Raw genomic sequence first — 14,942 nt, forward strand, 5'->3', positions numbered from 1 at the left:
AGGGATTATTTTTCAACTACATTTGGTGGACCAAAATGTCAAAAATAACTGCCAATATTTTGAAGTTGGTGAGACTCACAACGGGTAGGGATGGGAAGGTATGTTCACCTACATCATCAACTCTGCCATACATGTCTCGCACACAATGTTAGACTATTCATGAAAACATTGAACTGAGTCCCGATATCAAAAATGATCAGAAGAAATTAGAAAAACAAACTAGTCCTACTGCTTAAAATTTTGAATTGAGATCAATTCAAGCTTGGTGTATATATTATTTGTCCATTCTCGTCATCAAAGAGATAGCAGCACCTAGGGCTTACTGTTTAACTGCAAGTAGTGCTTATTTGAAGGCCTCCAGCATGGCCGTGAAGGCAAACTGAAACCAACGATCTCCCCTTTGTATATAATAATTAGGATTTGGAACATTATATTGAAAACAAAGCAATAAATTTATCAGGCTGATCAGCTAATTGGGGATGAAATTCATGTGCTGTATTGGTTATCAACTTATCAGTATGGGGAATGAATAATTGGCAAATAATAGTTGCAATAATTGCTTGCAGTTTATTCTGTACAATCCCAACGATTCTAGTAGATTCAAAATGCATATTCACCCACCAAACAGGTGAATGCAACGAACAATGTTTAAGAGCCAATTGTCCAGCACATTGTTAGAATGAAATTTCCTCTGGCAGATCGGGAAACCTCCCTGACATGAAACTTGTGTACTTGGCCTTCAAATTATCCACTGCACAAATATGTAATGCATCAAAACAAGCTACAAATAATGATATACGGGCTACATATATTCAGACTTGTGAAACCAATAATAATTTTTACCTGCAGTTTTTGATGCCTTCTGACCTGACCTTGATGGCAGCTTCTCCGAAAGAGTTGCTTCCACCAATTTCAAGATCTCCTCACCTGTCAAACCATTAAAATGCTCATCATAATCTTCAATAAACTTCTATGGAACACAAGAAAATAATTCCAATGACACCATATAAAAGTCGTAAAATAATTTTTCAAATTCTATGTGAACAAATCCATTCGTGACATTAATCAACAGTGAAGTGCAATCTTTCAAAAAGATAACAGAAATTTTAATATTCAGCAAATAGTTTTATCATGGATTGATGGGAATCATTCGATATTGGTTCCTCTTCATCTAAAATAAGGACAATTAAAATTCAATAAAATGGAAATAAAAAAAGCACCAACATGATAGGACCCAAATTCCAAAATGTTTTGCCTACACTCTTGTTGAACACATCAAAGAGAACGTACCTGATAGAGGCTTCTCCCCCACATTAACATTGGCTAGAAAGGAAGAAATATTATTTTTTGTTAGCTGCAACAGGCGGTAAACATATTTTAAGGTTATTATTTATTCCTAAAATGTGCCAATAACAGTTAAACACATCTTGACTTGAAAAATAATATTAAGATGTGAGAAAAACAAAATGGCATAGAACTCAAAATTCGTACCTGAGAGGAAAGCTCCTTGGCAACTACGACAGGATCAAGAGACACTGGACCTGACTCATATGCAGGTACAAAATTTCCATTTTGGTAGCCAGCCAAAAAGTGATAGGCAGCTTGACCAGGTGTGAGTTTAGATATAGGAGGAATAGTGCCAGAGCTGTACTTCCAAAATAAAAGAAAAAGGTATAATTAATAATCATTGAAGACAGATGTAAGACAATTTTTCTAGGGAAATAAAAATCTGAATGTATCTACTTCAAAAGAGCAGCATCTTCATACAGTAGAAATCGGAGATTAACAATCCACTCTCTAATGTCAAATAATCTGAACATTCTCTAGAAGATTGCAATAAAGTTCATTGTTAACGTATTAATCCAAATAATGAACTTGCATGTCTACAATGTAATCCTATGATCTTAATATTGTATATTTGTATTCTTTGCATGCAGCTAACTATCCCAGTATAATCATGAAGTCTGGGGTCACAACTTTTGCTTACGGTTTTGGTCGGTTTTTGCCCATGGTATTCTAATACTGCATGGCATATTAGGGTTGAATTATGCTAAAAATTCCTATGTATTGTACTGTGAACTGCTTTCTTAAGAGAATGAAACAGGAATATGGATTTACTTTCACTAGTTTTACAGGTTTAGGGTTTCCTGGGTAAATTCTTGTGTAATTTGTATATGTTATTGTTCCTTTGCTTTTTTTATATCAGTTATCACTGCTTGTCTTGCATAATAGATTTATCAGTCTGTATTTCTCTATACTTAATTCCAATTTGAATGATATATGAGTATTTCTGTGAAACCAGGCGAGAAATGTACTATTTTTTAACATCTTCCAATCTAACGTGCATGGATACAGATCTGGGAATGATGTCCAATAAAAATACCAGAAATATTTTGAAAAGTTCAGACAGAATACTGGGATATCACATATATAAATTATATAAATACATAATAACATATATATGTGCAAAACACATGGAAAATAAAAAATTCAAAATATCATTCATAAATTTGGAAATATAACTAAGAAGAGAGGGTTCCAATTGACATTAGGACATGACAAGTAAACGTTACTTCAGGAGCATCAAACACCATTACAGAATCCAGAAGTAAATCCTAATATCATTTCTAGCATCGAGAAATATACAGGGATCCTAACAGGTAACCAAACAAGAACAGCATAATCAATGTTTGAGCACTCAATATAATGAATCGTGATTACCAAATTTCACCAAAACAATATGTAATGTATAGACACGGAATGCTTACCAAAGATGCATTTAGGCCAGAAAAAATAAAGAATATAGAATAATATGGTTAGACTCTTAGAGTGCAGAAAAGACAAAGTGAGTCTAAGAAATCTCCTTGAAGTGATTGGGTTATTTCAGACACTCTTCCAAGCATAATAGTATTGAATTCTAGGCCAAGGAGAAGTAAAATGGGGAATTTTTCCAAGAAGAGTAAAATAATTGTGTGCCATAGTTCCTCGCTGTATGATTTTTCATATCCCTCTTACGGTCTTCATGTGGAGATGTTCTAAAAAAAAATTAGAACAGACATACAGTTGCGAATTTATTTATCATTTTTCAATATTATCATATGCAATCCAGGATCCATCCCAGCTATATCAGATATAGATCCTTGCCTATTTGCCCTTGGGCTATATCCAGCTCACATCCATACCAGATACAATAGAACAAACCAGAGCCATACCTTGCTGTATCCTGTAACTTTGCTTCAAAGTCTAGGCATGTGAGCTTACAATAACACAGGAGTTGTAAGTTGTAACTGATATGATTTAGACATTAAAAATTCAACATTTGATGCTAGATGGACATGGAACTACCACAAGTAAGCTGTGTGATTATGCAAAGTCCCAAGATACTTTAATTTTCCATGTAACTTTCACGTCCGCTCATCCAATAGCATAAAACTTAAACTCATAATCCAGCTCAAAGCATAAAAAAACGTGTAACAGAACAGATGATATACGAAATTAACAAGATAAAATATAGGAAAGCCAAGTCATTAACCAATAAACAAATCTCCAATAAACCAACAATGATTCAACACATCTCCTTTTTATCTTTCAAACACATAAGTGATGCATGATCAAACTAATCGGGACCAGATTGACTAGCAAACCTGCATTCCATTAAGAAGGTGGAGATTGATTGTTCGCCCTGAAAACTGACAGCCAGACTAGTTTTGTTCACTAACTAATGGATATCAGACTAAGTTGAAAGAGGCATTGTGGATCCCTTCAATCAACAGAGGTTGCTCCCTTTTTGCATGCCAGAGATTGATTTACCTACCATTTATTACATCATCAATGGGTTATCAGAAGAAGGATCCAAACTTATGTCTTCTGGTTAATTAGTTTTATGAATGTGTCGATGCCTGCACAAGTACAGCATGGCCTCTTCTCAGGCCATGCAAGGTTGTTCACCTGATGCTAGCTCCTAGAACTGCATCCAGCCAAACATCATGAGAGAAGCCAAGAAAATAGTCAAAATGAATGAACAAGTAAAAAAAATAGCAGAACTAAAAATTAGCTCTAAACTCTAGAAGAACCCTTTCCCTAAGGTCAAAGAACATGTTCAATCATTCTGATAAAATCTATCTGAATAAAGGTTTAAGCAAACTCCAGAAAAGTTAAAGAAAACAGAGCTAAGATGGCCAAGGGAAAAGGGGAAAGAAGATCTACTCCAAAATAGCTGGGCTGGATTAGAGTTTCACGTCTGCTAGGCTGGTCTAGGCCTTGGCCCATTCATGATTCCAACTGGTATCACATTCCTCTCAGTACCATACCACAGAACCTAGGCGGTATAACATTTCAATTATAGTATGAAATTGTATCAGGTCAGTTTCTTTTCTCCCTGGACTCTTTAAATAATGCCATTCATGGAATTGACATCATCTTACTCACGGATATTTCTTATTTTGTGCACAATTGCTCCCTTTATTGCATCTAGAAAGTCTTGCTAGGTTCAAGGTTCTTTTGGACTTTTTTGGAAAGAAACCTCCTATAATGAAACTCTTTATATGACTTATTCTCCACAAGTCAATTCAATGGATGGTGATTCTCCTTTGGGGATTTACACACTAATACCATGAAGTTCTTTACTCTGCATAGCATCATCCTTCTTCACAGTGGTTTCAACGCTTATCCTAGTTCACATGCAGTGTTCCAGCCATGATATCAATTCAAACCCTTTGATCCATAAGATTGGTTACCACACAAAGGGGTTTCATAGGAGGTCAACAACCTTTACCATCACTACCTATGGAAGAACCATGATCAAGGTGGAGGAATCGTATAGCGTGGTCATCTTAACTGGCACCGAGTACTTCAATCATTTTGGGTAGTACACCATTCCATTCATCAAATGAACTATTGTGGTTGATTATGTGTTGCAATATTATGAGACGAGACCCAAACCTACAGGTCTTGTTGATTCTCACTGAGTCAATATCAAAATGGAAAAGTGCTTGAAACGCTTTACAAAACCCATCCAATCAAGCTCAAACACATCAGACTCGCCAAAAGCCAGCAAAACTTGACTAAACATGCCCTGAAGATCATCTTTCCCAATGGCTTATGCTTCAAGCTATTGCACTTCTTAGTGTGGATGTACTCAAATACTAACCAATTGCACTCACAACCTAAAGAACTAGAAAGGTGACTCAAAACTCTAATGGAGAATTCTTGCAGCTCTAGTGTGTCAAAGTCACGATCTATAACAAAGATTACAAATTTTTTAATGTGAAAATTGAAAAAGAAAAATACAAAATTATACTTTAACACTACAAATTAAATCTTACTCAGCATTTCTTGTCTCTATGTCATAATGTTCAACTAAATCCAAATATGACAGTTTAATCCCCGTACAAATCTCATTGCATATTGATCTTGCCTTCAACTATGGGTTCCAGCAACATCCTTTCAATGCAAAGCATCACAACTCTCATCATCTCACTATTAGTTTGAGTTTTAGAATTTTCATTATAGAATATGGTGTGATTGAGATATGTTGTTGTTGCATGCAATAGTCGATGTACTTGTCTATTCCACTTGGAATCAATAAATGTTCATAAGACACGATATTTAGCTCCATCCCCCCTTATGTAAAGTTCTAAAGGGCTTATTAGGCTATCCATACCCTCATAAATATATCCCATTCCTGATCTTCCTCCATCCATGATACTCAACACTTTAACAATAGGCTCACTAATGTTAAAAACCTTACTGACAAACTCCCATAAATCATCTCTAAAAACAGACCCTAAAAGGCTAAAACAACCACTCCAATTTGTACAGTCTTTCAGACTAACCATTTTTTATTAACAAATGTCCATCTCAATACCATCTACTAGCTCAAATGACATGATTTGCAACTAAATTTCAGTCTAGCGATTTTTTATTAACAAATGTCCATCCCAATGCCATCTACTAGCTCAAATGACTTTGAAGTGATGGAAAGTTAGTTACAAATCATGTGACAGCTGGGAAAATCAGTTTGTCGTCTATGAGCTCTCTCATAAGGCTCAACACTCGAGCATGGTTATATATGTACTTAAATTATCTTTTGCATTCATTAGTAATATCTTGCACCCAATTCAACTTACTTATGTCCTCCAAAATAAAATCTATACAATGGGCAACACACAAGGACCAAAATTGGTAGTGTATTTCTCATATAGCGATCATGTAGCCACCGCATTATTTGCAATGTTGTTCATGACTACTTGGGTAACATGTTTGACCCCAACTTCTTCAACAACCTCTACCAACAATGAATATAACAATTTTTCATCCTCGGCATGTCATTATGAATCAATGGATTTCAAAAGCAATTGCTCATCTAGGGCGTGCCACAAGAAAATTATGATAGTTCTATTCCTTGTATTCGTTCACCCCTCTAACATAATGGTGCAAACAATACTCTCCCATAAATTTTAAAGGCCATGTAGTTTTTCCTTGACAAATTGTTACTCCTTATATAGCTCTTTCTGCCTAATTGCATTATAATAGGGGGATTTCTATCTAGGGTTAGCTATTGCAATATTATCTACCATCGACTGAAAAAAGGAGAGTTTTCAAGGTTAAATGGAAGGTTGTCATGGTAGTAAAACTCCTCAATGTAATATTTGCCTCCTTCCTCGTCTTTCCATTAAAACTCTCCATGAACAATTAAGCTCCTAGAATTGTTCAAGGAAAGAAAAAAATGAGAGGTTATGGTTGGAGTTGCAATGATTAATAAGCAACTACCAAAAGGTGGCATCTCAAATTTTCTACAACCTCTTGCAATGTCAACCTTATCCTAGTTTTCTTTCCTTTGCTTTGGGTTGTAACTTCTTCAAGGTAATGATCACACACTATGATATCTTTACAAGAGACATATTTTAGGTAATGTTTCAAGTTTCAACCTATTTATTCCCCCCCCCCCGGCTTCATATTGTCCTTCTAATACTTTCACTTGAGTTTCTTGTCATCGTTAAGCTCAAGACAAATAGCATGTCCCCATGCTTGATCAAGCCACCTTTAGATTTAGGATCCATGTACAGTGGAGATTCAAAACAACGAAGATAGAAGTATAGGACCACAAATTGATCCCTAAAAGCATAAATGAAAATAAAAACTCAAAAAACAATTTGGTTGTAACTTGTAAGTCAAATACCTTCATCAAAATTGGAATGCAACGGAAACTAAAGATCCAACATCCAGATAGCTCCACTTTCCACCTCTATTTATTTCTAGCTAGCAAAGCTCCAAGCAAGAATGATAGAGACTACTAAAACACATCTCTATGTGAACAATCCAATTGAAAACCCCAATTTCCAAAGATCAAATGACCAAATGGGAGAGAAACGAGTTTGGTTTGTGGGTTATATGTCTTTATGGTTTCCACTGATGTGCTTCTATTTTTTCTCCTTCTAAAAAACACATTTTGGCCTTGTCTCCTAGCAAATTCAATATACGGTTTGTCTTTCTTATTTGGGCAAATTCATGGCGAGTTTTATCGGATTTTGATGAGGCACACAAATTCAAGAAGGGTTTTGGTGAGTTCCCATCCTATGTGAGTTGCAAGTCAAGTTTCAAGAAATTACCTATTTCAAGATTTCCCAACAAGACCCATGGACTTGGGTAGAGTCTCACAAAACTACTTATTAGTGATTCTCTACAACGATTCAACTAGGAGACCAAATGATAATATTGATGACAAAGATATATCGCCTAGAAGCCACATTATTGGTTATTGCTTGCTAGAAAAGAGGAGAAAATCATAAGACGTAAGTTATTATTGTTTGAGGATTAAACTTCTTCCTTTATGGAGTTTATTAAAAAGATCATAACCTACAAAATTAAGTTTTCAAAATCCAGCTCACAGAAGTTCACTGATGTTTCTAAGTGTGACAAGGTCGTGACGTACTTTGACATTGGCATCTCATAGTATATGACAAACAGGAGTGATCGGTATGTTTCCTTTGTTGAGTCTTGAAACTAAGCAGTCAACATAAAACATTTACACTCAAAAAAAGCATAACCCATGTCATTGAAGGCCATGGGAACATACAACTATAGCTAACAAGCAGTAATGAATTCATGTTCAAAAAGGTTCTTTACATTATTGGCCTAAATAGAAATTTTCTTAATATTAGCATAATTGGAAACGAAGTCCAAATGTAGAAGTTGTATTCACAACGTGCAAACAGTGTCGACTTTTCTACAAGATGCATAGTAAAATAATTACTACCTAATGATTTTCACGGAGTATTCATATGCCACTAATATCATTGAGCAATTACACTTTAGAAAATATCAACAGTAAATGCAACAGAACAATAAAGATCATAGAAAGACAACCATGCACAATAGAGACAATAATTTTACTGGGAAACCCACCCTTGGGAGAAAACCCAGCAACTTTTCTTAGAAGAAATTATTCTTCAATAAGGTTTACAAAATCAGCAATTTTGTCTAGAAATTTGTTCTAATAATCTAAGTCAAATACCAATCAAACCTAGTCAAATCTTCAGTGAGTCAATGTTGGCCAAACCAACCAAAACAGCCAAAAGTCAACATTTGTCAAATAGTCAACCTATAGTCTAGGTTTGGTTCTGCATCCGACAGTCATCTCTGCGGCTACAGTCAACTCCTATGATTTGCAATTGACTCTACAGCCTACAATGAACATTGCGGTCGACAATCAACTCTTGCAGTCTATGTTAGTTTTTGTAACATCAAATGTGTTTTAGCCACGAAACGTGGTGAAGAGGCTAGAATACATGAGATCTCCAAGACCCAGAAATTGTTTTTGGAAATTCCCCCCTAGAAATGACTTAATTAGATTATTAACCTATTGTTTTAATGTTTCCTTAGTCTAAATTTAGGAAAAATGGTTAATTAATCAGAAATAATTAAGTCAAGGTGTGAATCATCTAGAAACTCACACGGATTGGCTCTGATATGATCCTAGCAATTGATTAACATTTTATCTTGGTCGTTGGAGTCCCAACAACGGATTATAAGAAGAAGTCGATGGGCACTTGAAGAAGATACACGAGAAATTTTATTTCCTTGGCAGATTGATTTGCAGAGAGCAACAGCAGTTGCCGAAGAGATAGAGATGAAGCAAAGTCAATGAGGGGTAGAGCCAATGATTCGGAGGAAGTTTTCCAAATCCGAAGAGGCAACAGCAAGGGGTCGAGTTATTTCCAGTGAGGCAACAGTAAGGGGTCGAGTTATTTCTAGTGAGGCAATGCAGAGGAGTGCGCAATTGCTTCAGAATAGCAACTCAATTTAGCTAGAGGAAAAAACGTTTTCAGTTCCAGTGGTCAAGCAGAGGTTCCAAATTGTTGGAGAAGCAATTTCCTCAACAGAGACAAGCAAAACGACTTCATCAAGCGCACTTTCAGGCTAGACGTCATAGGGCCAGCACAAGCACTGTGCAGAGGCCAACATGAGGGTTCCAAGAGGACGAATTTCTGAAGGAAAGTTGTGTCGGGGTTTGCTTGTGGAAGAAGGGTAATACCCTTAAAAAATTTCGCCCATATTTTCTTGTTGTTTGGATTGCCAGTTGGGCATCCATAGATTATACTCAAATTTCACTACTGCTTAATAATAAAAACCCTCAGTCGCTACACTGGTTTTCCCAAGTTGGGTTTTTCCGAGGACATTTGTCCAAAAATAATGGTGTCATTTTTATGTGTGTTTGTGCTAGTATTTTCTCAAATTCCAATGCTATTTTTCTTCCGTAATATTTTTTGTGAAGTTTGAAATAGTGATTAATTTGTTGTTGTCATAAGCAACAAACTACATAATTAAATTACAGCTAGAAGAATTAATTCCAGTCGCTGCAATAAAATTTCGTAGAAAAACTTTCTGAGCTAAAGAATAATTTTGTAGAGCGAAATTCTCACATGGTATCAGAGTGATTAATCAAACAAGGAAGCTCAAAAGCAAAAGCAAAAATTCGTTGTTCAAAGGGAGCAGCAAGACGAATATTTGGAGGTTGAACAAAGCCTAAGCTAGGCAGATTGAATTGTTGGGCAGATCGATTTTTCAATGCAGGTTGGCAAAAAAATCGACTTTCCAGATTCAATAGTTCCAGCAGACAGAGCGAGCAACAGCTCAGATTTTCGCTAAGTAGATTTCTTGTCTAGGCACAAAGGGTTTTGCTACAGTTTGCTAGCGCAGAATCTGTGTCGGGTGGAAGAGAAAAGCACACACAAAGGGAGGAATTTCCAAATTTTCCTAGAGGGTTTCCAGTTCCAGTTTTCCAAAGGAGATCCATAATTTTCCAGTTGTTGAAGGCAGTGCGAATTTGCTAGAAGCAGCTAGTTATAGTTGTTGGGGTTACAGTTCGTGTGCCAGTTTTCAGAAGAAGGACATTCGGAAAGCCTGAGAGAGTAGTCCCAGAAAGTTGTTGAAGGCAGAGGAAGGCAAACATAGCAGCTTTGCGCATTCCAGCAGAGAGTGCGAGTTTCAGAACAAGTAGTCGAGTAGGAAAACAGGAGGAGATTTCGGCCTCTTTTTTCAATTTTTGAGTTTCGCAGTTTTGCAACTTCGCAGAGATGGCCATACGAGACTGCTAGAGGAGGTCATGCAAGTTAGCCAGAATGTAGATTTGGGCAGCAGATCGATTCCCAGTTGCCAGAGATAGGTGTCGGAGGAAGTATGAGTTATCCAATGCAAGTTGCAAAGCGAAGGGTCCCAGCCAAGGACTAGGCTTGAAAGGAGATAGTTGGGCACCAGATCCAGGTGGAGGAGGAGCTTGATACTCTAATGCAATAGATGGGCAAGGTCCATTGAGTCCACCTCATGGATCATTCCCTGGCTAGGGGGACCATAGTATTCAGTAGCAGGATGAATCAGTGGCAATTGATGCAGTCAAATATCAGACAGTTGCAGACTAGTAGCAATCAGGTGCTGGAGAGCGCAGTGCAAAGTCAGCATCAGCGCAGATTTTTCAAAGACAGTGCATAAGCTAGTAGTAATCAGAGACTCAGGAGACAGATGCATCATACTGAACACAGTTGATTCAATATTTCAAATGCTTCTCAGTTGTAGTTGTTGCAGTTGCAGCAGCAACAAATGAGAGGGTGTTACAGTGCAAATGCAGGGTTGACAGCGCATGGCAGTGTTAGTAGCAGAATAGATGCAACATCAGAGTTGCGCAATGGTTGGTAGGCAACGGCATCTAGACATCAGCAGCATGACAGGAGATGATACAAAGAAAGAGTGTTGTGACAGGATGCGCAACACTAGAACACAGTCCTCGCTAAGAGTGTCGGTTTTTGTAGCATCAGATGTGTTCTAGCCGCAAAACTTGGAGGAGAAGCTAGAATACATGAGATGTCCAAGTCCCAGAAATCATTTTTGGAAATTCCACCTACAAATGACTTAATTAAATTATTAACCTAGTTTTTTAATGTTTCCTAAGTCTAAACATAGGAAAACTGGTTAATTAATCAGAATTAATTAAGTCATGGTGAGAATCATCTAGAAACTCACACGGATCGACTCCGATATAATCCTAGCCATTGACTAAGATTTAATCTTGGCCATTGGAGTCCCAACAAAAGATTATAAGAAGTAGTCGATGGGCACTTGGAGAAGATACACTAGTTGTTCGATTTCCCTGGCAGATTGATTTCTAGAGAGCAGCAGTAATTGTCGGAGAGCCAGAGATCGAAGTAGAGTCAGTGAGGGGCAGAGACAGCGATCAAAGGAAGTTTTCCAGACCAAGAGAGGTAGCAACGAGGGGACAAGTTATTCCCAGTGAGGCAGCGCACAGGACTGCGCAGCTGCTTCATAATAGAAACTCGATTTAGCAAGAGTAAAAATCGTTTTCAATTCCAGAGGTTGGGCAGAGGTTCACGAGTTCTAGAGAAGCGATTTCCTCAGCAGAGATACGCAGAACGACTTCATCAGAGGCAGTTCCAGGTTAGTCGTCATAGGGCCAACACAAGCATTGCGTAGAGGCCAGCGTGAAGGTTCCAGGAGGATGAATTTCTGAAGGAAATTTGTGTCGAGGTTGCTTGTGGAAGAAGGGTAATTCCCGTAAATAATTTTGCTCAGATTTTCTTGTTGTTTGTGTTAATTTTCGGCAACAATGGTATGTTCTATGCTTTTAGAGCAATTTTACTTCAATTTCTTTATGAGCCCAATATCACTTTCAGTTTAGCAATCAAATAAACATGTAAGTAAAATGTTGATAGAACATAAACATAAACAGTTGAAGACAAGCCAAGACAAGAGGATACAAGATGTGGCACCAACCAGGGACAAACCCTAATGTGGGGAAACCCCTGATCAAATCTTCTTTTAGTCTTCAATAGTTCAACAAAGAGAGATAGTACAATTTACAAATTCTGATAATTTATAACAGTAGCAAAAGATCCCTAACCAAAAAAGTCAACGCTGGTCAACAGGGCAAATTTGACCCTCAAAGATTTGGTCAACTTTAGTCAACTTTGGCATCTAAACAGCGAGATGAAACAACCCTCAAAACAATCGAATTCTGCCTAGTCAAAGTCTGGTCAAACAGTCAAACTGCGGTCAGCCCTAACCACAGTCAACGCTAGTCAAAACTCCTTGATTTTTGTGCCCAGAATTGTGCCTGCTTAGACAGAGATTCCTCACCCAAACCGAAGTCAAAGCAAGTCAACACATCAAGTCAACACAATCAAGCAACCTCCCAGCAGCTCGACCAACTCTGGTCAATGCAGTCAAACAGCCTCCCAGCAGCTCGGTCAACACATCAAACAACAACCCTAGTTCACACGTGTGGAGAGAGAGAAGACTATCTCGAATAGTGTGCCCAATCACAAGAGGACAGAGAGATATGTGTGATGAGATGATGGTGAAAATGACATGAGGTCTCCTTTTTATATGCGACGTTGAGGATGAATTGGGGGTTTGTGTGCCTGTTTTACTTAATGGTCGACCTTGACAATTTGTCCATAATCAAAATAAATACATAACTTCATTTGTACATGTCGGAATGGGATGATCTTTAGATCAATCCTACACCTCTCGAAGAGATGAATCCAAGAAAAATAGCAGTTGTCATAAATAAGACGACCCATGTGGAGTTTCGCCCTAGTTGCCAATTTTAACACTCCCTGTCAACTAGGGAGAACTCCACCTGCTAATCCATTTGCCAATCTGCACCATCTCTACCATCCATGCACTGCTATGCTCTGTCAAACTATGAAGAAGAAGTGATCGAGAATGTATCATACCATTCTCTACTGAACCAAAGTCAGTACCAATCAAAAGAGAGTGTCTCATACCACTCTTACTGACCCGAAGTCAATTCCCATTGATCCCAGATCAATATCGGACATCCTAGCATAGGGAGTATGGTAGTACACGATGCGTCCATCAGTAGTACTATGGTCCCTATCCTCATTTCCCTACTCATTGGCTAGATGAGAGGTACTTCCCATGAGTCCCAGACTGCATGGGTAGGATGTCTTGGCAGGAGAAGGATGAACCACTCGTCCTGCTCACATGTCGCCAAGGGGTATCATAGGGGAAGGATGAACCACTCACCCTATATACAAAAAACCACTACAGGAAGGCTGAACCACTCACCCTATGGTTGCTCACTGCTCCAAGAAGTACCCCAAGCCCCCCAGAGCTCCCAAAGTTCAATGTCCATCTCATACAGGACCCTCATAAGAGGGTCTCTCCATGACTCCAAGTCGTTCTCGAAAGGCTAAGAATTTGACCTTCCCCAGGGGCTTTGTCAGAATATCGGCGACCTGCTCATCAGTCCCAATGTGATGGAGCCTTATTGCTCATTGTTTTACCATATCTTGGATAAAGTATCTATATGCATGGAGCGATCATGAAACACGAGATTCTCTGATAATCGGATCCCACTCTGGTTCGCAAAAGATCACAGTGGTATTCAGCAGATGTCCAAACAACTCACTGAAGAGCTTCCTCAACCAGACAGCTTCACAAGAGGCCATACTAGCATCTATGTATTCGGCCTCGGTGGTGCTCAAGGCAACCAATTTCTACTTCCTGCTCATCCAAGATCTCGAAGCAGAACCCAAAGAAAAACAGCATCAAGAAGTGCTCTTGCGATCCACCACACTACCAGCCCAATCAGCATCAGTATAACCATGCAACCTCACATTTCCGGCAGTGTATCTCAGTCCATGAGTGATTGTGCCCCGAAGATAACTCAGAAGATTCTTGGTGGCAATCCAATGTATATGATGAGGCTCAACCATGTATTGGCTCAATGTGTTAACTGCAAAACATATGTCCGGACAGGAGTTCACCAAGAACATCAGTGCTCCTATGAGTTCCCAATTCAGGTCCAACAACACTACCACATAACTTCTTAAAGTTAAGTTCCATTGGAGTAGTCACAGGTTTGCAGTCCACCATCCCAAATCTTTCCAATATCTTCACAACATATTTTCCTTGAGAGAGGAAAATTTCACCTGCCTTTTGCTAGACCTCAAACCCTAGGAAATAGTGCATCAATCCTAGGTCCTTCATCTCAAATTCAGAAGCCAACTCCCTCTTACATTTGTGAATGAAAGGGTTTGCACCTATCAGAAAGAGGTCGTCCACATAAAGTGCCAGAATGAAAGGTTTATCATTTTCAACCTTAAAGTAAAGGTTTGGATCGGCTTCACTTCTAGTGAAGCCCAACTTCATCATATAGCTATACCAAGCCCGGGGTGCTTGCTTCAATCCATAGAGAGCTTTCTTCAACCTACATACATGAGATTCCTGGTCATGAACTTCAAACCCCTCAAGTTGTTCCACATAGACTTCCTCTTTGATTGAACCATGCAAGAAGGAGGTCTTGACATCCATCTGATGTAGGTTCCATTCTTGCGAGGTGTTGATTTGGGGTAGCATCAAATGTGCTTTAGCCACGAAAATTGGTGGAGAGGCTAAAGCAC

The 14,942-nt window shown here is 38.3% G+C and overlaps 1 protein-coding gene across 1 annotated transcript in view; it reads right to left on the reverse strand.

The window, feature by feature from the left end:
* Nucleotides 1–380: 380 nt before the first annotated feature.
* The window catches only part of LOC149263657 (uncharacterized), an 80,773-nt gene continuing 66,211 nt past the window's right edge, over nt 381–14,942 (reverse strand). The window contains exons 4-7 of the mRNA XM_089389617.1: nt 1,492–1,645; nt 1,291–1,354; nt 844–927; nt 381–751 (exon numbers count right to left, since the gene is read on the reverse strand). Of these exons, the coding sequence (XP_089245743.1) occupies nt 675–751; nt 844–927; nt 1,291–1,354; nt 1,492–1,645 (379 nt within the window). The 3' untranslated portion in view covers nt 381–674. The remainder of the gene's footprint in view (nt 752–843; nt 928–1,290; nt 1,355–1,491; nt 1,646–14,942) is intronic.

This window comes from Pinus tabuliformis, chromosome 6 (genome assembly GCF_031772625.1).
Source record: "Pinus tabuliformis cultivar Carrire ecotype Pingquan chromosome 6, CPIR1, whole genome shotgun sequence".
NCBI classification, from domain to species: domain Eukaryota; kingdom Viridiplantae; phylum Streptophyta; class Pinopsida; order Pinales; family Pinaceae; genus Pinus; species Pinus tabuliformis.